Source organism: Gorilla gorilla, chromosome 18 (genome assembly GCF_029281585.2).
Source record: "Gorilla gorilla gorilla isolate KB3781 chromosome 18, NHGRI_mGorGor1-v2.1_pri, whole genome shotgun sequence".
Taxonomy (NCBI): domain Eukaryota; kingdom Metazoa; phylum Chordata; class Mammalia; order Primates; family Hominidae; genus Gorilla; species Gorilla gorilla.
This window is the reverse complement of record NC_073242.2, coordinates 119,260,620-119,280,778: the sequence shown is the minus strand read 5'-3', so window position 1 is coordinate 119,280,778 and position 20,159 is coordinate 119,260,620. Positions and strand designations below refer to the sequence as shown.

Below are 20,159 nucleotides of genomic sequence, written 5' to 3'. Positions count from 1 at the left end.
CCCTAGGTAGAGCCAAATGTCTGCACCCCCGATACCCGTGGGGGCTGTCCCAGTGACAGTGAGGAGGCCGGGACCCCTCCTACGGCCACACAAGGGAAGTGGGCCGAAGCCCCTCACGTCGGGGTGTGGGGGCGTGCACAGCGCCAGAGCCAGAGGGCCGCGCGCTCTGACCACCGGGGCCGCGGCAGCTCGGATGTGGACCCACCGCTCTCAGGCAGAGTCCTGGAAGCCTGGGTCTCCCTCCCACCCTGGAGTATACCAGGGCCTGACAGCGAGGCACAAAGCCAGATGCGGCTCGCCCTGGAGGAGCTGGGGCTCCTGCCCTGCGGGGTCCAGGCCCGTCGCAGACTTGCGGCAGCATGCCCTTGTTTTCACGTTACGCAACTGCATGGGAAGCATGAACACTGCTCCCCAGAAAGCGCGTCCAGGTCTCAGGGACCAGGGAACTTCTCCATTAGAAAGGGGTCAGGGGAATGGAGAGCCCCTGGCCCCAGGCTGGGCCCCCAAGAAACTGCTGATAATTCTTATACCTGGATCTCAGGAGCCACGACCAGCATTTTGGGCACTCCAAGGCAGCGGCAGCAGGGTGTGGTTCTCAAGACTCAGCCCAGGGCTTTCCAGAACTGCAGGTGTGCGCGGTGGCCGTGGTTGAGGGGGGTGGGTGGGGGCTGCCTCAAATAAGGGGCCTCCCAGCTGCAACTCCTCTACCCCAGGGCCCAGCACACCTGCCGCAGCAGCCTGACCCTCCCAGGATCCTCTGGGTGCGTCTGGGTGGTGCCTGAGGATTCCTCTAATTTGGGGCCACCTGGGTTTAGGCTCCTGAGGCCCTAGGGAAGGAAGCAGAAGCCACTTTTCCTGTTTCATAGATGAAAAGGGATGTTCAGAAAACCTGCCCCAAATCTCCAGCTAACAAGAGGCAAACCGGGCTGACATTCCACCCTGTGGTCCAGCCGGGGCACCTATTTGGCAGCCCACCTGGAAAACCCCAGAGGCCTCCATGGGGGACCCCTAACTCTGCCCAGGATGTGATGCAGGGAGGAGGAAGGTGGGAAAGGAGGGTGCCCTCAGCTACAGTCAGCCTCCTCCGATCTGAAACACCTGGGAGGACCCAGCCCCATCGAGGGATGGCCTGAAAAAGCCGTCTCCGGTGTTGCTGCCTCCGCCGCCCTTCCTTCTATAACCACATCCCCAGGGTTCTCCGCTCTCTAAACTCACTCTAGGAAAAAGAGGCCTAAATTCACTCAGCAAGGCATCACAATGTCAAAGGCACTTTGGTATTTTGACAAAAATAGCCTAAGGAATGCATCTCTAATTATCAGTGGGCTCTCGGGCACAAGGAGAGATACTTTTGAGAAGGAGTCTCCCAGGTTCAAGCCATTCTCCTGCCTCAGCCGCTCGAGTAGCTGGGATTACAGGCACGCGCCACCACGCCTGGCTAATTTTTGTATCTTTAGTAGAGGCAGGGTTCCACTGCGTTGGCCAGGCTGGTCTTGAACTCCTGATCTCAAGCAATCCGCCCAGCTTGGCCTCCCAAAGTGCTGGGATTACAGGCGTGAGCCACTGTGGCTGGCCAGAGATACATTTTTGCAGGGCAAGGGGAGACTCCACATGGCACCCACTCAGAGCCCGGGCCTCGGCGGGTAGAAGCCTGGCTGGAAGCCCACCCGGACCCTCTGACGTGCAGTCCTGGCCTTGGCCACGGTTTGGGCTCTTCCAGTGGTGGATGGCATGCTGAACCCGGGGCCGGTGCAACCCCTGCAGAGTCTGCCACGTGAGCTTCCCAGAGTCCCTGAAGAGGAGCGGCTGTGGCGCCAGCCCCAGGAAACGGGAGTGGCACCCACGCGGTGCTTTTCTCAGAACCCTCAGTGCACCTGCTGTGGGTTTGTGGGGACTGGGGTGTGTTCTGCATGGACAGCAGTGGCCTGTTTCCACGAGTCCCTCGAATCAGGGGCAAGCCAGGGCCTGTGGCCTCATCCTGGTCTGGACGCTGGGTCTCCTGGGCCGCTGTATCAAGGGGCCACACCCTGGGGTGCCGAACACAACAGGAGTCTAAGTGTCGCCAGCTCAGGAGGAAGTCCAGTACCCAGGTGTGGGCGGGCTGTGCCATGGGGCGGGGGTGGGGGCTGGGGGCGGCGGCGGCCGCAGCGGCCTGGTGCTTCTTGGCTGGCTCCTGTGGTCAACACACAACTCCTCTGCACCTGCACGTCACCCTCCCCCTGGGCTCTGAATCCAAGCTTCCTCTTTTTATCAGAGCACCAGTCCTTGGATTAGGGCCCACCCTAATGGCCTGACCTTGACCTGATGGGACCTGTGAAGACTTGATTTTCAATAAGGCCCCATGCCCAGAGGTTGGGGGGACCCCAGCATCTTTTAGGGGGACACAGTTCAATCCACGGTGCCATCCGTCAGCACACTGTCAGTGCTGTCCCTGGCATTTCTGCAGGCACTGGGGCTCCAAGGACCCTGCTGATGGGGTGACCCAGGGCGCAGGCCACAGAGAAAGCACCTTCACGAAGGGCCTGTGTAACCCGCTGCTGGCCTGCATCCAGAAGGGATGCCGAGTCCCTCTCCCCCAGGGGTCCCTCTCCTATGTCTCCCACCCCAGGTCCCCCTGTCCCAGGCCCGCCCCTGTTCGCAGGAGCCCTGGACAGTGCTCATCCGGGTCCCAGGCGTGATGCAGCCCCAGCCCCTTGTCCGGCAGGCATTGCTCCCTTTGTGGCTGGACGAGAGAACACACTCAGCGGGCCTGAGTTCCTCCTTCCCTCAGCTGCAGAGCGTGGCCCCACAGCCTCCCCACAGCCTGCCGCGAGTAAGGTGTCAGCTCCCTCACACGGCAGGTGGGAATCTCAAAGGACCCTGGCAGAGAGCGGACAGTGGAGCTGGAACCGAGCTCAGGTATCCGACTCGGCAGGACGATGCTGGGAACCCCACAGATCCCTCTCCTGGCGCCCGGGACTTACCCGCTGATGCCCAGCCTCCGTGTCACCTCAGAGCAGCTACTGCAACTTCCCACACGCATACGCCCATGGACACACGCACAAACACGCCTGTGGCCTGCAGACTCACATGCACGCTGCCTCGCTGCTTGATGGCTCAAGTCTCACCTCATCTGCCGCAGGCCCAAGGGCTCCCCTCAGCACCGGTCACTCTCCCTTGCCTGTGCTGAGGCATTGTGCAGTTTCATGTGTCTTACGGGTGGTGTGGGTAGGGACTGTTCTAACGGGCAGCACAGCCAAGCCTGCAGCCTGGGCACCAGGAGGACACCACGCTCAACCGTCCATGTCAGGGGCCAGAGATGAGCACTTAGGGGCGTATCTCCCACACAGGAGCCTGGGCTCCCCGCACTCTCTGCACTTCTTTTAATCAGACCATTCAGGCATTTGCTTGTGAACCTGCAGTGACCACTCCCCATTCCCTGTGCGTACGGCCCGTTGCCACACACTCTCTTCTCTCTGCCTGACTCTTCACGTCTGCCCTGTGGGATCTGGGGACGGAGGATGGCCCTTCCCACTCCTGGCGCCCTCCCTGCCCAGGACCTGTGAGTAGTAAGTCTTTGAACATGTTTCCTACTGCGGTGGGGACTGAATTTGCACCTTCCACAAGGAAGAACCAGGGGCTGCCCAGGCTGGGTTTTCTTGGGGACGTGGGGGACACAGGGCAGGCTCCCAACACCAGAGCGATGGTCAGGCAGGCATAACCTGGACGTGAATCAGACAGGAGCCACGGGGCGTCTGCCAGTGTGAGCAAGTTTCCTGGAGGGACTCATGGTTGCAGGTCAGACAACTAGGCATTAGGCCATCTGCCAGGCAAAAGACACATCCCGGGAAAGGCACACGGCAAATACCATGTCCATCCCCTTCATCTCCCAAGAGCACAGGGCTGCCAGCCACCTGGCACTGGCACTGAAAGCCACTTTCGCTGGGGGCTCTGAAAACAACCCTGTCTGCCTCTCAGAACCTCCATGTCACACAGGATGTGTCCACTGAACCCCAGCTTAAGAACCACCCTCCCTGGCCAGGCGCGGTGGCTCACGCCTGTAATCCCAGCACTTTGGGAGGCCAAGGCAGGTGGATCACCTGAAGTCAGGAGTTGGAGACCAGCCTGGCCAACATGGTGAAATCTTGTCTCTACTAAAAATACAAAAATTAGCCAGGCATGGTGGCACATGCCTGTAATCCCAGCTACTTGGGAGGCTGAGGCAGGAGAATCACTTGAACCCAGGAGGTGGAGGTTACGGTGAGCAAAGATCACGCCACTGCACTCCAGTCTGGGCGACAGAGTGAGACTCCGTCTTAAAAAAAACACAAAAAAACCAAAAAACCACCCTCCCTCTGACAATCCGGCCCTCAGACGGTGGTGTGAGCAGCCATAAACAGTAGTGAGTTCCCCTTCACGGAGGGGGACCAAGCACACAGTGGCGCCCGGTCTGGCTGGATGTTGAGATTTCAAGCACTGGGTTCAAGTTTCCATGGGCCCATGACCTTGGGCCACATGGGATTGTCCCGAGTCAGGACGTCTGCCTCGATGAACTGCCTTTGCTCCTACAAGAGGGGCCATCTCTCTGAGTCCAAGGACAAGCAAGGCCCAGCTGCCAGACTCTCCTCTGAGGGCCTGGGCCTTCACCTGAGTGTCTCCACTTGACACAGACAGGGTCTACGTGCCCCCAGAGCATGGGGCAGGGCCTCTAGAAAGGCCACACTGTCTGCAAGCTCCTGCTTCTCTTCCATCCAGTTCAACAAGCCCTGCTGAACCCCCAGCATGCACCTGACCACAGGCGGACATTGTGCAGGTAGCAAGGGCTGAGCCCCTCCTGGTTTACCTCTCAAGGACTGTGTTCTAATTCGGAGTGAGGGTTTCCAAGGTTTGGGTCATAAAGCCCTATCGGTAAAAAAAGAGCAGTGGCTCCCGCCTGTAATCCCAGCACTTTGGGAGGCCGAGGCAGGCGGATCACTTGAGATCAGGAGTTCAAGACCAGCCTAGCCAACATGGCGAAACCCAGTCTCTAGTAAAAATACAAAAATTAGCCGGGCATGGTGGTGCACACGCGTAATCCCAGCTACTTGGGAGGCTGAGGCAGGAGAATTGCTTGAACCTGGGAGGCGGAGGTTGGAGTGAGACTCCATCTCAAAACAAACTACAGTCAGTGGTGACAGAGAGTCTACCTTGTTGGATACCTGTGTGCACATCTCCAGGCACTATGGTTACAGTCACTGTAAAACCAGAAAGGCAGGAAGACATACGCGTAGGAAGGATGAAAATGTCAACATAAATGGAACTGTAACCGTTTTTGCCCTGACCGGCAATTCCTGGGGTGGGCTACCCACTGGAAAACCGCTCTTGGGTGTCGGATGGAGGCAGATGGGAGGGGCCAGGCTGCCGGGCCCAGCACAAGTCATCATCCTGATGTCCTAGATGTCCAGGGAAGGGGGCAAGGACCTGGGTCGCCTGCTGCAGTTCAGGAGGGCGGGTCTAGCAGGCTGTGGGCCGTGGGTTTCCCCACTCAGGGGCACGTAAGTTTAACCCCCAGAGCCAAGCTGCCGGCAATGAGGAACGGAGGACACGGAAAGGATGGAGACGGCCGCCCTCCCCCAATCTCCACCCCCAAGGCTGCACCTGTGGGAAGAGGGACGCTGATGTTTCCCTCTGTGGGGCCTTCTTGGGTCCAGCCTGGACACCGCCCTGTGCATCACAGCTGAAGAGTGAGTCTGCAGCCGACTTGAGCGTCCCTGGGGGGCGAGTTGTTGCGGCAGCCCTAGGACCCCACCCCAAAGGTGCTCACAGGCCCTCTGGGGCGTTCCCAGGATGAGATCAGCCATTCTCCACGGGAGGGCTACAGCAGCCCTGAGTAACACCAGGCTCTAGCTGGGATTAGGAGATAAGCTTGCTGGGGCTTGGCGGGTGGCCACACAACGGGTAGGTGGGCGGGGAGGGACGGTGTGGGTGGAGGCTTGGCTCAGGTATCTGCAAGCCTTATCTGTGTCTGCGAGGGAGAGAGAGAAGGAAGGGAGGCTATAAATAGAAACCTTTCCAGGCGAGGAACAGGTGAATAAGCAGAAGGCAGGCATGTGTCCTCTGAAATCTACACTCCCGGCGGGGTGGTGCCAGGCCGTGGTTGCAGGAGAGGCGGGCACCTTCTTCCAGGGGCGCCCCCACCTGTCCTTCCACTCCCCCTCACCAAGTGGCAGACAAGCTGGAGTGTGGCTGGGTCCCAATCCCACTGTGTCCTAACCTCTCACAGCCTTGGTCTTTTTTTTTAATTTTTTGAGACAGGGTCTTGCTCTGTTGTCCAGACCGGAGTGCAGTGGGGTCATCATAGCTCACAGCAGCCTCCACCTCCTGGAGGCTACTGCAACAAGCAATCCTCCCTCCTCAGCCTCCTGAGTAGCTGGGACTGAAGATGGGTGTTGCCACGCCTGGCTAATTAAAACAAATTTTTTTTTTTTTTTTTTTTTTTTTTGTAGAGACGGGGGTCTCATCTTGTTTTTCAGGCTGGTCTCAAACTCCTGGGCTCAAGCAGTCCTCTTGTCTCAGCCTCCCACAGTGCTGGGATTACAGGAGTGAGCTGCTGAGCCCAGCCTCACAGCCTTGTTTTTTTTCATTGGCAAAGTGGGGCTGATACTAGCCCAGCTTTTCACACCCTGGACGTGTGATGTGGGACGTGGGATGCTGGTGTGGCATGGCCCTCCTCCCTGCTGTCTGTCCCTCAGAGCTTCCATGGACTCACCACCCCCCACCTTCCCCACCCCTGGCCCACAGAGGGCAAAGGCCACCCAGCTCTGAGGTGGAAGCCCTGCTGGGGAGGCAGGCCGGCGGCACAGCCAGGGACACCCTGTGTGCACGCCAGCCCAGAGACGGCCCCACCTGGCCCCCAACGTTACGAAATGTCCATGTCAAAAGAGACCCAGACACTGGACACGGCGGCTCCCAGCTTTTTATGGCCCTGAGGGTTCTACAGGACCACAAAGGAGGGAAACAGCTTGCCCAGGTCACACGTGCAGCTGTTGCAGAATTCATGTGATTCACCGGTTTTATTAAACTTCCCATAACCATGTCTGACCCCCTGGGAATTCCAGAATTCCAGGCCAAGTCCTCTGTCCCCCAAAAAACAGCTTTCTGGAGGCACTGGACAAACTCCTAAAGGGCTGACTCCAGTGGGGGAAGCCTTCGGAGACCGCAGCCCATCCAGAAAGGACCACTGTCTCCAGGCCACCGGTCCCGAGCCTGTTCCAGAGCCGCCAGTAGGGCTGGTCACTAGGGTCAGCTTCGTTTCGCCTGGGCTCTCCCCATCAATCCTGTCCTGTGAGTTTGCAGAAGGGATGGGGAGGCGAGGCCAGGCCGCAGAGTGAGCGTCATTCTCCGCAGCAAGGGTTCTCCAAGGACCGCGCTCGGCCGACGCTTCCACATTCTGTGGAATAGATTTTCGCTCGGTTTCCACTCAGCTTTGAACTCTGCCCTTCACTCACTGCGAGTGGGTGGCCAGGCCCGACGGGTCGGTGTGTGACTCGGCGGCGCGCACGCCGGAGAAGTCCCGTGGAGAGGACACCGGCGGCCACGCGCGCCCCGCCCCGCCCCGCCCCGCCCGCGCACCTGTCCTGGGCGTGTTGCCCGCGACCCCGCCTCGCCCTCAGGTCCGCCCCCCGTGGCCCCGCCCCACTCGCGCCGGGCGCTGGTTGGCGGAGGCGGCGCGCTATGCTAATGAGCCTGACCCCTTCAAGCGCCGGCGGACGCAGCAGTCCGGACCCAGGCGCGCCCCTCCCGCCCCAGCCCACCCCGGCCTGCCGCCCGGGAGGGGAACATGCCGCGCTCCTTCCTGGTGAAAACGCACTCCAGCCACAGGGTCCCCAACTACCGGCGGCTGGAGACGCAGAGAGGTACTGACTACCCGATCCCCGAGCCCCTGCCGGGACTCGACCCTGCGGGGCGGGAGAGAGAGAGAGGCCCCCGGGAGCGGGGGCTGGGGAGACACCTGTCCCAGGTGGGAGGAGAAGGAGCCAGCGTCTCTGCGCAGCGGCTGCGGCTGCAGGGAGGGAGGTGGCCCACGGGCGCCTCCACTTCAGGGCACTGAGCCCCGCCTCCGGCAGGGCGGGCGGGATTCTCTCCCCATTTGGAGAAGTTTTCTAAGTTTTCTAAGCCCCCAAGTCTCCCTGGAACTCACCCGTGATATACAGCCGCCCGTCCCAACCACTACAGCCCCAGCTAAGGGCACCCTGGAGTCATCTTCCTGGCGCACACGTTTGGGAGGGGTCGCGGGGTGGTGGGTGGGAGGGAAGGAGGGCCGTCTGGGGCGGCCCGGCTCAGGGACCCCCGGAGCATGCTGACTGGGGGTGTAAGCACAGGGGATGGTGAGAAGGACACGTGGGCTCTTTCTGGTGCAAAGGCACTGCCCCTCCTGCATTCAGTTCAGGTGAGCCTCCGCCCGTGGTCTCCCTCCCTCCCCCACCTCCCTTCACCCCAGAAGCCCTCCTGCTCACCCCGGCAGGCTTGCCTGGGCAGGCTGGGCTAAAGGGCTGCAATCCTCCACACACCGGCTAGGCTGGGGAGATGGGTGCCCAGCAACCGGGCTGCCCGTTCATTCCCACTGTCTGCTAGGCTTAGGGACACGAGAGAAGAGGACTCTGTCCTTCAGAGGACAGCCTGCCACACGGGCGGTGAGAGCAGTCCCCACCTGGCTTGGCAGCTTCTTGGGACAAAGACCCACTGAGGGGCGCCGGCGGACGCGGTGGTCGGGACTCACGCTCTGTGGCCGGTGGGGGAGAGCAGGAAGGGCGCTGTTGGGGCTGTGGCCCCCAGCAACACCGCCAAGAGGCCTTTATCCCAGCTCAGAACCCAGAGTTGGGGATGGGGGGGATCCTACCTGGACCCACACCCAAGGCCCAGGCTGCCACCAGGGGGTGCCAGCTAGGACCATGCTTTTCAAATGTGCATTTTGAAATCAGTTTCATGAGTCACCACCAGCAATTTTGTAAAATAAAATAGAGCAGAAACTGCTGGAGTGCCTGGCTCATGGTGAAGGACACTGGCTTCAGTTATGTGTATGTGGATGCGCATGTAACTACACATGTGTACGGAATTTACATGGGTCATAGTTGCAAGTTTCAAAGTGTTGCTTAGGGTCCATCCGAGTGTGCAAATCTGGGTAGTTGTGCTGGGCCCAGTGGGCAACTGTCGTGAGTAGCCGTGCTGCCCCGCAGTGCTCTCTGCTCCCCGCCCCCGCTCCCCTCCTCACTGTAGCCCCAGCTGCCTGGCTTTCTGACAGCCAGGGGGCCCTGGCAACTTTCTGCCAAGATGTTAGCCCAGGATAGACCTGAGGTGCTGGGATTTGGGGCCCCTCAATCTCTCCTTTTAAATAAGTGGCTCCTATGGCTCCCCAGGGAACCCCTGAAGCCAGCAAGGTACTTAAACAGTCTCTTCAGCTGGGTGTGGCGGCTCATGCCTGTAATCTCAGCACTTTGGGAGGTCGAGGAGGGCAGATCACTTGAGGTCAGGAGTTCGAAACCAGCCTGGCCAACATGGAGAAACCCCGTCCCTACTAAAAATACAGAAGTTACCCTGGTGTGCTGGCGGGTGCCTATAATCCCAGATACTCAGGAGGCTGAGGTAGGAGAATCACTTGAACCTGGGAGATGGAGGTTGCAGTGAGCCACGATCGCGCCCCTGCACTCCAACCTGGGCGACAGAGCGAGACTCTGTCTCAAAACAAAACAAAACAGTCTGTTCTCCCCAGGATCTGGACCGCAGCATGAATAAAAAGGCAAGCAAAACCCAGAGAGTATGGGGAAAGCATTTAAAATCCCAGCAGAAACACATGGTCAGCCTGACGGGGCGAGACTGTCTCTTGCCCCGTCCTGCCTCTGGGCTCAGCCACTGGGCCCACAAACAGGGTCCTGGCTCTGTGACAATACCTGCAGGCAGAAAGGTGGCCATGTCTTAGAGACGGAGACAAGAAATGGTGACTTTTTCCTGCAGAGAGGCCCCAGCAAAGCCGGGAAACCTGGGGCTCCCCCAGTGCTGTCTCCCCAGAACTCTCTTGGACGCTGCCTCTTAGCCTGCCATTGCCGTCACTTCTGGGTGGACAGAAACCTGATGACTCTGTAATTAGCAAGACTGAGGGTGGGAGGAGGTCAGGTCAGGAGAGAGTGGCAGATGGGAGGCGTTCCTTTGAATCCCCTATTCCTCCGCATCCTCACAGCACTTGTTATTGTCAATTTTTTTCAGTTCTACTGGGTGTGAGCATCTCATTGTGATTGCGATTTGTGCTTCCCTGGCGGCTAATGGCATTGAGCATCTTTGCATGTGTTCATTGGCCATTTATGTATCGTCTTTGGAGAGATAGTTATTCAGATCCCTTGCCCAGGCCGGGCGCGGTGGCTCACACTTGTAATCCAGCACTTTGGGAGGCTGAGGTGGGCAGATCCCTTGAGGCCAGGAGTTTGAGACGAGTCTGGCCAATGTGGCAAAAACCCGTGTCTACTAAACATACAAAAATTAGCTGGGCATGGTGGCAGGTGCCTGTAATCCCAGCTATCAGGAGGCTGAGGCAGAAGAATTGTTTGAATCTGGGAGGTGGAGGTTGCAGTGAGCTGAGATCACGCCATTGCACTCCAGCCTGGGCGACAAGAGTGAGACTCCAGCTCAAAAAAAAAAGAAAAGAAAAGAAAAAAAAAGTCCAGGCGCAGTGGCTTATGCCTGTAATCCCAGTACTTTGGGAGGCTGATGCAGGCGGATCACAAGGTCAAGAGTTCGAGACCAGCCTGGCCAACGTGGTAAAACCCTGTCTCTACTAAGAATACAAAAATAAGCCAGGCGTGGTGGCGCATGCCTGTAATCCCAGCTACTTGGGAGGCTGAGGCAGGAGAATTGCTTGAACCAGGGAGGCGGAGGTTGCAATGAGCCTAGATCGCGCCATTGCACTCCAGCCTGGGTGACAGAGCGAGACTCCATCTGGGGGAAAAAAAAAATTAGCCAGGCATGGTGGCGCACACCTGTAGTCCCAGCTACTTGGGAGTCTGAGGCAAGAAAACCATTTGGACCTGGGAGGTGGAGGTTGCAGGTTGCAGTGAGCCGATTTCACACCACTGCACTCCAGCCTGGGCGACAGAGCAAGACTCTGTCTCAAAAAAAAAAAGGGTGGGGGGCCAGGTGCGGTGGCTCACGCCTGTGATCCCAGCACTTTGGGAGGCCGAGGCGGGTGGATCACGAGGTCAGGAGATCGAGACCATCCTGGCTAACACAGTGAAATCCTGTCTCTACTAAAAAAATACAAAAAAGTTAGCCGGGCGTGGTGGTGGGTGCCTGTACTCCCAGCTACGCAGGAGGCTGAGGCAGGAGAATCGCTTGAACCCAGGAGGTGGAGGTTGCAGTGAGCCGAGATCGCGCCACTGCACTCCAGCCTGGCAACAGAGCAAGACTCCGTCTCTAAAAAAAAAAAAAAATCCCTTGTCCATATTAAAATTGTATTATTTGTCTTTTTATTGTTGACTTGCTAACATCCTTTATATGTTCTAGTGTTCTAGATGCTATTCCTGATCAGAAGTCTGATTTGCAAATATTTTCTCCTATTCTATGGGTTGTCTGTCTCTACCCAAAGCCTCAGCATGGAGGTAGAAACAGAGCCAGAGATCCATTTTAACACATATAGAGTAAGAAAGGGATTAAGGGCTGTTGGGAGATTTTGGCTTTGGGGAAATACAGAGTTTAACTCTTACCTGCAGACTAACCTGTTTATCTGGGGGCTGCTGCCCTTACGTGGGTCACCCATGTGGTGTGCAGTGTGCCAGCCCCGAAATACAGGAAGCACCGTCCTGGGGAGGAGCCCAGCCAGGGTAATTCTGAAAGCCCAGGCCAGAGCACCCCAGCCATGCGGCTCGGCTGCGTTCAGAGCACAGCAGAGTGGGCACTGGTTAGCGGCCAGGGAGGCTTCTGAGCTCACTGCCTCGTTATCCACAAAAGGAGATGCCCGAGGGGCGACTGTGGGGTGACTGGAGGGTGATTAGTTATGAGTGGGCTGATTTTACACTCAGCCAGCACCTTGCTGCCAAGCATCTGACTGATGGCTGCTGCATGGGCACCTGGAGGATGCCGGGCCAGGCTGGGACCCCTCCAGAGGTGGCTGGGGCTCATCAGAGGGGCCTGCCCAGCCGAGGAGTAAAGGGCCCTCCTTTACCCACAAGGCCTGTTTCATGTTCCTGAACACAAAGGGTCCCGTCAGATGTTTCTTTGTGTTTAAAGAGGAAGTGAGATTCGCTCTCTAGACCACGGGGCCTTCTTGTTCTAGATGACTCCACTCCTGGCCACGCTGTCACTTCCCTGCACAGCACCGCCAGCTCCCTTGCAAGCTGGGGCTGCACGCAGGTTCCCGGCTACACCTCCCACGCCAGGCTGCTGATGGGCTGTGACTGGGTCCACGAATCGGAGTTGGAAAACACAAAGTGCTGGGGATTCAGTCTTCATCTTTCTATTCTCTCCCCTCCACCCCTCTAGAAATCAATGGTGCCTGCTCTGCCTGTGGGGGGCTGGTGGTGCCCCTCCTCCCCCGAGACAAGGAGGCCCCTTCTGTGCCCGGTGACCTTCCCCAGCCCTGGGACCGCTCCTCGGCCGTCGCCTGCATCTCCCTGCCCCTCCTGCCACGGATCGAGGAAGCTCTGGGGGCCTCTGGGCCGGACGCCTTGGAAGTCAGCCAGGTCGACCCTCGGGCCAGCCGGGCCGCCATTGTACCCCTCAAAGACAGCCTGAACCACCTCAACCTGCCCCCACTGCTGGTGCTGCCCACACGGTGGTCCCCGATCTTGGGCCCAGACCGGCACGGGGCTCCGGAAAAACTGCTTGTGGCTGAACGGATGCCCCGAGCCCCGGGCGGCTTTGAGTGCTTCCACTGCCACAAACCCTACCACACGCTGGCCGGGCTGGCCAGGCACCGGCAGCTGCACTGCCACCTGCAGGTGGGGCGCGTCTTCACCTGCAAGTACTGCGACAAGGAGTACACCAGCCTGGGTGCCCTCAAGATGCACATCCGCACTCACACGCTGCCCTGCACCTGCAAGATCTGTGGCAAGGCCTTCTCCAGGCCCTGGTTACTGCAGGGCCATGTCCGCACCCACACAGGTAGGACAGGGTGAAGGTCTGCAAGGACAGTCTGGGGGAAGAGGGTGGGCTGTGGGAGTTAGAAAAGGAGGAGGGGTGATTTTATAAACAATAGCATGGGCATTCACATTCAGCTTCTGCCTCTTGACTTATCTGTACAAAGTCCCACAGACCACAGACTAGAGGCCAGAAGTCCAAAATCCAGGTGTCAGCAGGGGCCAGTGCAGGAGCCACGCCTGTAATCCCAGCACTTTGGGAGATTGAGGTGGGAGGATCACTTCAAGCCAGGGGTTCAGGACCAGCCTGGCCAACAAGCAAGACCGCAGTCTCTACTAAAAATCCAAACAGCTGAGTGTGGTGGCACGTGCTGGTAGGCCCAGCTACTTAGGAGGCTGAGGCAGGAGGATCACTTGAGCCCAGGAGGTTGAGGCAGCAGTGAGCTGTGGTCATGCCACTGCACTCCAGCCTGAGCAACAGAGTGAGACCCCAACTCAAAACAAAAAAACCGACCAGGCACGGAGGCTCATGCCTATAATCCCAGCATTTTAGGAGGCAGAGGTGGGTGGATCACCTGAGGTCATGAGTTCGAGACCAGCCTGGCCAACATATGAAACTCTGTCTCTGCTAAAAATACAAAAATTAGCCGGACGTGGCAGTGTACACCTGTAATCCCAGCTATTCAGGAGACTGAGGCAGGAGAATCACTTGAACCCAGGAGGTGGCGGTTGCAGTGAGCCAAGATGGCGCCACTGCCCTCCAGCCTGGTGACAGAGCGAGACTCTGTCTCAAAAAAAAAAAAAAAAAAAAAAAAAATCAAAAACATAATGCCATTAAAGTACAAAAGTGGCCTGCCCTTCCCAAGAGCCGGCCAGCAGCCTCTGCCCGGGCTTTCTGTCAACCTCAGCGTGCAAAGAATAAAAACAGAAAGGAAGAAAGGGCGCCAGGAATAAGCTTCAGTCTCCACATCAGGCCCAGAGGTTCACACTTTTTTCTTTTTTTTTTTGGTCTGAGGCAGGGTCTCACTCTATTGCTCAGGCTAGAGTGCAGTGGTTTGATTGCAGCTCACTGCAGCTTCGACTGCCTGGATTCAAGTGATTCTCCTGCCTCAGCCTCCTGAGTAGCTGGGTCCACAGACATGCATCACCATGCCCAGACAATTTTTAAATTATTTGTAGAAACGGGGGTCTTGCTATGTTGCCCAGGCTGGTCTTGAACTTCTGGGCTCTATCCATTTTCTCACCTTGGCCTCCCAAAGTGCTGGGATTACAGGCATGAGCCACTGTGCCCAGCTAGTTCACACTTTTTCTTTTTTTCTTTTTCTTTTTTTTTTTTGAGACAGAGTCTCACTCTTTCGCCCAGGCCGGACTATAGTGGCTCTATGTCAGCTCACTGCAAGCTCCGCCTCCTAGGTTCACACCATTCTCCTGCCTCAGCCTCCCGAGTAGCTGGGACTACAGACACCTGCCACCACGCCCGGCTGATGTTTTGTATTTTTAGTAGAGATGGGGTTTCACCATGTTAGCCAGGATGGTCTCGATCTCCTGACCTCGTGATCCGCCCGCCTCGGCCTCCCAAAGTGCTGGGATTACAGGTGTGAGCCACTGCGCCCGGCCTGCTAGTTCACACTTTTTCTAACTGGAGGTTCTCTACCCCCTAAGTCATGACTTTTGTGACAGGGACCCTCTGAGTCACACCTGGGTGGAGGCCAGAGGGAAGGCCTTTTCCAGGTCTCTGGGAAATCCTTTCTGGTTTTTCTCAACTCTTTGATGACAACACCCCCCACACACCCCCTTTCCGTGCCAAAGGGCCCTGGGGCTTGGTGCCCTCAGCCTGGGAGTGAGGAGTGTGGGGAGGCCCTGCGGGAGGCTGGCCTGGCCAGGAGCATGCCCAGTGTCCCACCAGCAGGAATGCAGGTGCTCTGGGCCCCTCACGGGCTGCAGGCTGGGGTCTCTCAGGACTCTATGGGGCTACAGGAATGAACAAACGATTCCCAGTCACACTTCCCTTTACAGGTGTTGGGCCAAGGTCCCAACAGGACTTTGCCCAGATCCCCTGTTGTCCTGATGGGAGGTGGCTCCTAAATTCTGCCTCCTCAAGGTCCACAGCTCTGCCCCTGCCCTGGATTCTGCTGGAGCTGGCCAGACCCCCCCCCCACTTGCCTGTGAGTGGCCAGAAACAGCTGCCAGAGGCCCCCAGTGCTTCTCCCGTCCTCTCCCAGTGGCCAAGGCCCCCGGGAAGGCTACTGCAGCAACACTAGGAGATCTAGCACCTGTGGCTGCCTGTGCTCCTGGGAGGGGCTTCAGGCGATGTGGCGTGCCACCCCGTCCCCACACAGCTCAACCTTGGGTGCTCTGGCTGTGAGCATTTGTGGGGAAGGGATGGGAGTATCCATTGATGGGCAGGGTGGGTGCTGTAGCCTTCACGCCATCTTCCATGGTGTCACCGGCCGCCGCCTTCCTCCCACAGGGGAGAAGCCCTATGCCTGCTCGCACTGCAGCAGGGCCTTTGCCGACCGCTCCAACCTTCGGGCCCATCTGCAAACGCACTCAGACGCCAAGAAGTACCGGTGCCGGCGCTGCACCAAGACCTTCTCCCGCATGTCCCTCCTGGCGCGGCACGAGGAGTCTGGCTGCTGCCCGGGCCCCTGAGAGTCACGTGGTCGGCGCAGGTAGGAGGGATGGTCCTCACCCCGCGAGCTGCTGTCCCTCCTGCCGCCAGAGGAGCCAGGAGTCTGGGAGGGCGGGGCCTGGCCTCACACTTGGTGCGGCCTCCACATCTGCGTCCAGTCAGAACCAGAGAAGAGTCCAGCGGGGCCCCAGGCCGGAGGACACTCCCCCAGGCCTCCCACCCCGCGGAGCCCACTCAGAGGAGACTCCTCTCCCGGGGAAGGCTTTCATCAGAACAAGAGCCCTGGTTCCATTTCGACACGGTCAGGTGTCCGGGGCTACCCTTCCAAGAGTCAGAGCCTCGGGGAGGTGGCCACCAGCATGGGCCGGCACTGCCGCCGGGTGGCTGGCAAGGCTTCCTAGTTCCCTTGCAGCAGAAATGAACGGTTCTGACTTATAGTGAGCACGGCCCTGTGGCCCTTCCTCAGTAGGCACAACTACCTCTCAGCCAGCCCCCACCAGCCTTTGGTTTGGGGTCTGGGACGAGCTGTCCCATGTCACACGTCTATGTGCATGTGCACACACACTCAAACATGTACACACACGTGCCCTCCCCACCTCACTAGACTCTCCGGGAGATGGGGCAGGACTGGGAGAGCCCACGATTGGTGATTTGGGTGTGTTGGGATGAGGCGGAGTGCCTCTGGGATTTGTCCCTCTCAGAGCCTCAGGGGGCTGCGGTCTCAGGGCACTCAGCTTCCCAGGCAATAACAGCCATGGGGTAATAAATGGTCTCTGCATGCCTGCATCTTCCGTTCTTCGAAGCTTTGAGTCTTGGCCAATCCCCTGGTTCTGTGGAGGAGGTGGGACTCTGAGAAACTCCCTGAGACAGCAGGATTCGGGGATCGCCTGGGGCCTTTAGCCACCAAGTAGGCAGGAGACTCTGGGTCAGGGCCTGCCACTGTGAAAAACTCTTCTGAGAGGTGGGGACACTGCCACTGGGTGAGCAGGGGCGCCACTGTGGGCAGAAGCCAGCGCAGGAGTGGGAGAGCATCCCATGGCACAGAGGAATGGCCAAGAGGCTCCAGCTTGTGCCGGGTAGAGGGCCGAGACCAAGGTCAGGGCAGGCGTTGTGCAGCTGGGGGCAGTGAGTCCTCCCTGCTGCCTGGTCAGAAGAGAGGACTCAGGGCTCCTGCTGCAGCCCTCAAGCGCTGCGAGGGTCTGACATGATCACTGCCATCTTGCAGAGGGTCTGGGCCTCTGTCCACCCATGGTACCTGGGGCATCCATGAACTGGAATCCCAGACCCTTGACCTGCCCTGCTGAGACACTGTGCCAAATCGACATGGTTGCCTACACTCAAGACCCCCCTCCCTGGAGTCCTGCTCCCACCATCCAGTGGGGTGGTGGCATTTCCTTCTTACACATGGCCTCTTCTCACCGCCGAGCTGTTGGGCGGCCGCCCACTGGGCTGGTCCTCCTCTTCCCAGCATGTCTCAGCCTCTCCAGCTCAACCCCAGGGGCAGCATCCAGGAAGGAGCAAGGAGGCCCCTCCTAGTCCGACACCTTTGCTGATGGGGACGGTGGAAGGGAGGTTTCTGGGAGGGGACACCTGTCCCTCAGGAGGGCTGGGCCGCTGTCAGCTGCCCTGCTTCTGGCTGCAGACAGGAAGACATCATTGTCCTGGTCCTGGAATGGAGCCACGTGGAGAGCGGCAAGCGCTCCCCTTGCTCCCAGAGCCCACTGAGCCTCCTGTCCATCCGTCTGTCCATGAGACTATTCAGGGGGGCTCACAGGGACCACACACGAAGCACCTTGTTGCTCAGCCACTTGGCTGCTCCAGTCCCAATCTGGGCAGTGGGAGCCCCACTCGGGGCAGCCCCGCCTGCAGATCAGCCTGGCTAACACCTGCCAGGTGCTGACGGGCCCTTGGGCAGATGGCTTGACGACACCTGTTTGAGGAGCCTTGGGGACATCCCAGAGGAAGCTTGACCTAGACCTTGGGCTCCGCTGGATCAAGGGTGACCTTGAGTAAACAGACTCCCCAGGAGAGCTTGGGGTCCAGCTGCTACCAGTCTCCACGTGAGCTGGCGGAGTGAAGACGCTGAGAAAGCCTCCCTCACCTTCCTGGACCGGGACCACTGCCTCCCTTACAGGGATTGGCCGTCCCCAGAGAGGGAGGCACCCACTCAGCTGCCATAACAAAGGACCCCAGCCTGAGTGGCCGAAACAACAGAGTTTCATTCTCCTCCAGTCCTGGAGGCTGGAAGTCCCAGATCCAGGTGAAGGCAGGGCTGGGTCCTTCGGAGGCTGTGAGGGCGGGGCTGTTCCAGGCTTTCTTGTGGCTTTGGGAGTCCCGTGGCATCTCCCTGTGTGTGTCTGTTTCTGTCTCTCCTCTTCTTATGAGGACACAGTCATGTTGCCCTGCTCCAGGAGGCCCCCCATCTTAACTCATGACATCTGCAAAGCCTCTACTTCCAAATATGGTCACAAGCGGAGGGCCCGAAAATTAGGACTTCAACATATGGAAGTGGGGGACGCAATTCCACCTAAACAGCCAGTGGGAACACGGGGCTTTGCCAAGAGTTGCCTTGAGGGTCCTTGCACTCAACGCTGAGGAGAGGGGAGGCCTTGCCCTCTTCTTTTATCCCTCAGTCTACAAAGGATCATGAGGGCGGGGCATGGGAGTTCACGCCTGTAATCCCAGCCCTGTGGGAGGCCAAGGCGGGTGGATCACTTGAGCCCAGGAGTTTCAGACCAGCCTGGGCAACATGGCAAAACTCTGTCTCTACTAAAAATACAAAAGAATGAGCTGGCTATGGTGGCACACCCCTGTAGTCTGAGCTATCCAGGAGGCTGAGGCAGGAGGATTGCTTGTGCCCAGGAGGTGGAGGTTGCAGTGAGCCAAGATCACGCCACTGCACTCAGCCTGGGTGACAGACCGAGACCCTGTGTGAAAACAAAAAAACACACACAAAGGATCATGGGGGACAGCTGATCTTAACCGATGGGGTTTACTGGAAGCATCTCTTTCAAAGGTTGCATCCAAGTCACCTTCCCCAATGGCCATAGCTGTTCCCTGACCCATCTCCTCACCCTCATGCCCATCGGGGCAAAGGCAGGGGACAGGCCAGCACCTGGGTCTTGAGGAGGAGTAGGGCTAGGAGCCTGTCCTCCAGGGCCCCCTCCCTCCCGCCTGTCTCCCGGAGCTCTTGCCTCCTCTGCTTCACGGTCAGGCTGCCAGGGGTGAGGGTCTCCACTGGCCTGGAAAAAGGCAAGAGCTCCAACCACGGTTTCTATTAAGTCTCGGCATCTCACAGGAGGGCTTTTTTTTTTGGTAGCATCCAGATCCCTAAAGGAAGCTATATTGTAAATTGTGTTCTATTTCTGGGTCCCAATATCTAAATGAGGCGATTGCACCTGTTGGGAATGAAGGACAGGAATTTCACAAGCCGAAAATAAAGCTGAATGTTTTCCCTTCTGTCTCAGCCCACGGAAAATGCTCTTATATTTATATCTGGGCGGGCAGGGGCTGGGAGGGAGAGGATGGGTTGGCAGAGAGAGGGGCAGAGGAAAGGCAGGGCACCTGCCAGGGGCCTGGGGTGTAAAGAATGGAGGAGCCACTCCACTTAACGCAGGTCTGGTCCAAGTCAGAGGCAGCGAGGGTGGCCAGCCCCACCCAGGACACCCCCAGCCACTGCCCACCAGCCCTGCCCTTCACTGCTGGCCTCTCCTCCTTGTTCTGCCTGACCATCCCCAGGTTAACCTGGAGCGGTCATTTAAAATCTGGGCTTCTGGAGCCCTATCCAACACCTGCAGCTTGAGCACCAGGAAGCAGGCGTCTCAGCCTTGCTCACAGTCTCCGGGGGCTCGGGGCCGGGAGAGCTCTTCCTCCCAGGACTCGGGCCTTCCTTTCCCCACCCAAATCTTCACTCATCACATCCACTCTCCTCCCTCTTCCAGGGGCAGTGTCAGAGTCTTTCCTCCGGGCGGGAGGCGGGGCAAGGATGGACAGGAGGCTGCAGAACCTGAGAACACTGGAAGTGGGTGTTTCAGTGACAGCCCAGTGATGTCTGGGTGAGGGTGGAAGCCTAGGAAATCCCTGAGGATCCTGGACAAGAGGAAGAGGGTGTCCCGAGCTCTGAAAGGCAGGGGCTGCACCCTCCTCACAGCAGGAAAAGTCCCCTGATGACGTCTCCCCTAATAGCACACGGCAGGCCTCGGACAGGACCCACACCAGGGTGTGCAGGAAGGAAAATTAGTAGGGCCCTGCGTGCCTCTCGCTGTTCTCTGACTCATAGTGTAAAAGCAAAGAGGACGCCTGGCCTCCTGGAAACAGGTGTTGAGGGACAGCAGGCCTCTGGGTGACCGGGTCCCTCTCTCCACTCCCCGTTGAAAGAAACTTATCCCAAACGCCAAAAGGCGCTATTATTGCCTTCATGTCCAAGGGCCCAGAGCATCCTATAAATATCA

At 58.4% G+C, this 20,159-nt stretch overlaps 1 protein-coding gene across 1 annotated transcript; it reads left to right on the top strand.

The window, feature by feature from the left end:
- The first annotated feature begins 7,714 nt into the window (after positions 1-7,714).
- Positions 7,715-19,169, top strand: SNAI3 (snail family transcriptional repressor 3). The gene is made up of 3 exons (XM_004058128.5): positions 7,715-7,871; positions 12,481-13,101; positions 15,547-19,169. Exons 1-3 carry the CDS (start codon positions 7,796-7,798, stop codon positions 15,726-15,728), a joined length of 879 nt encoding a protein of 292 aa, XP_004058176.1. The 5' UTR covers positions 7,715-7,795; the 3' UTR covers positions 15,729-19,169.
- The last annotated feature ends 990 nt before the right edge of the window (positions 19,170-20,159 follow it).

What these genes read in the sequence shown, in the direction of transcription:
- SNAI3 (XM_004058128.5), top strand. Translation starts at nt 7,796, where the DNA reads ATGCCGCGCTCCTTCCTGGTGAAAACGCACTCCAGCCACAGGGTCCCC. An exon ending in GCGGCTGGAGACGCAGAGAG is followed by an intron (nt 7,872 to 12,480) that starts GTACTGACTACC and finishes CCACCCCTCTAG; the next exon opens with AAATCAATGGTGCCTGCTCT. An exon ending in CCATGTCCGCACCCACACAG is followed by an intron (nt 13,102 to 15,546) that starts GTAGGACAGGGT and finishes TTCCTCCCACAG; the next exon opens with GGGAGAAGCCCTATGCCTGC.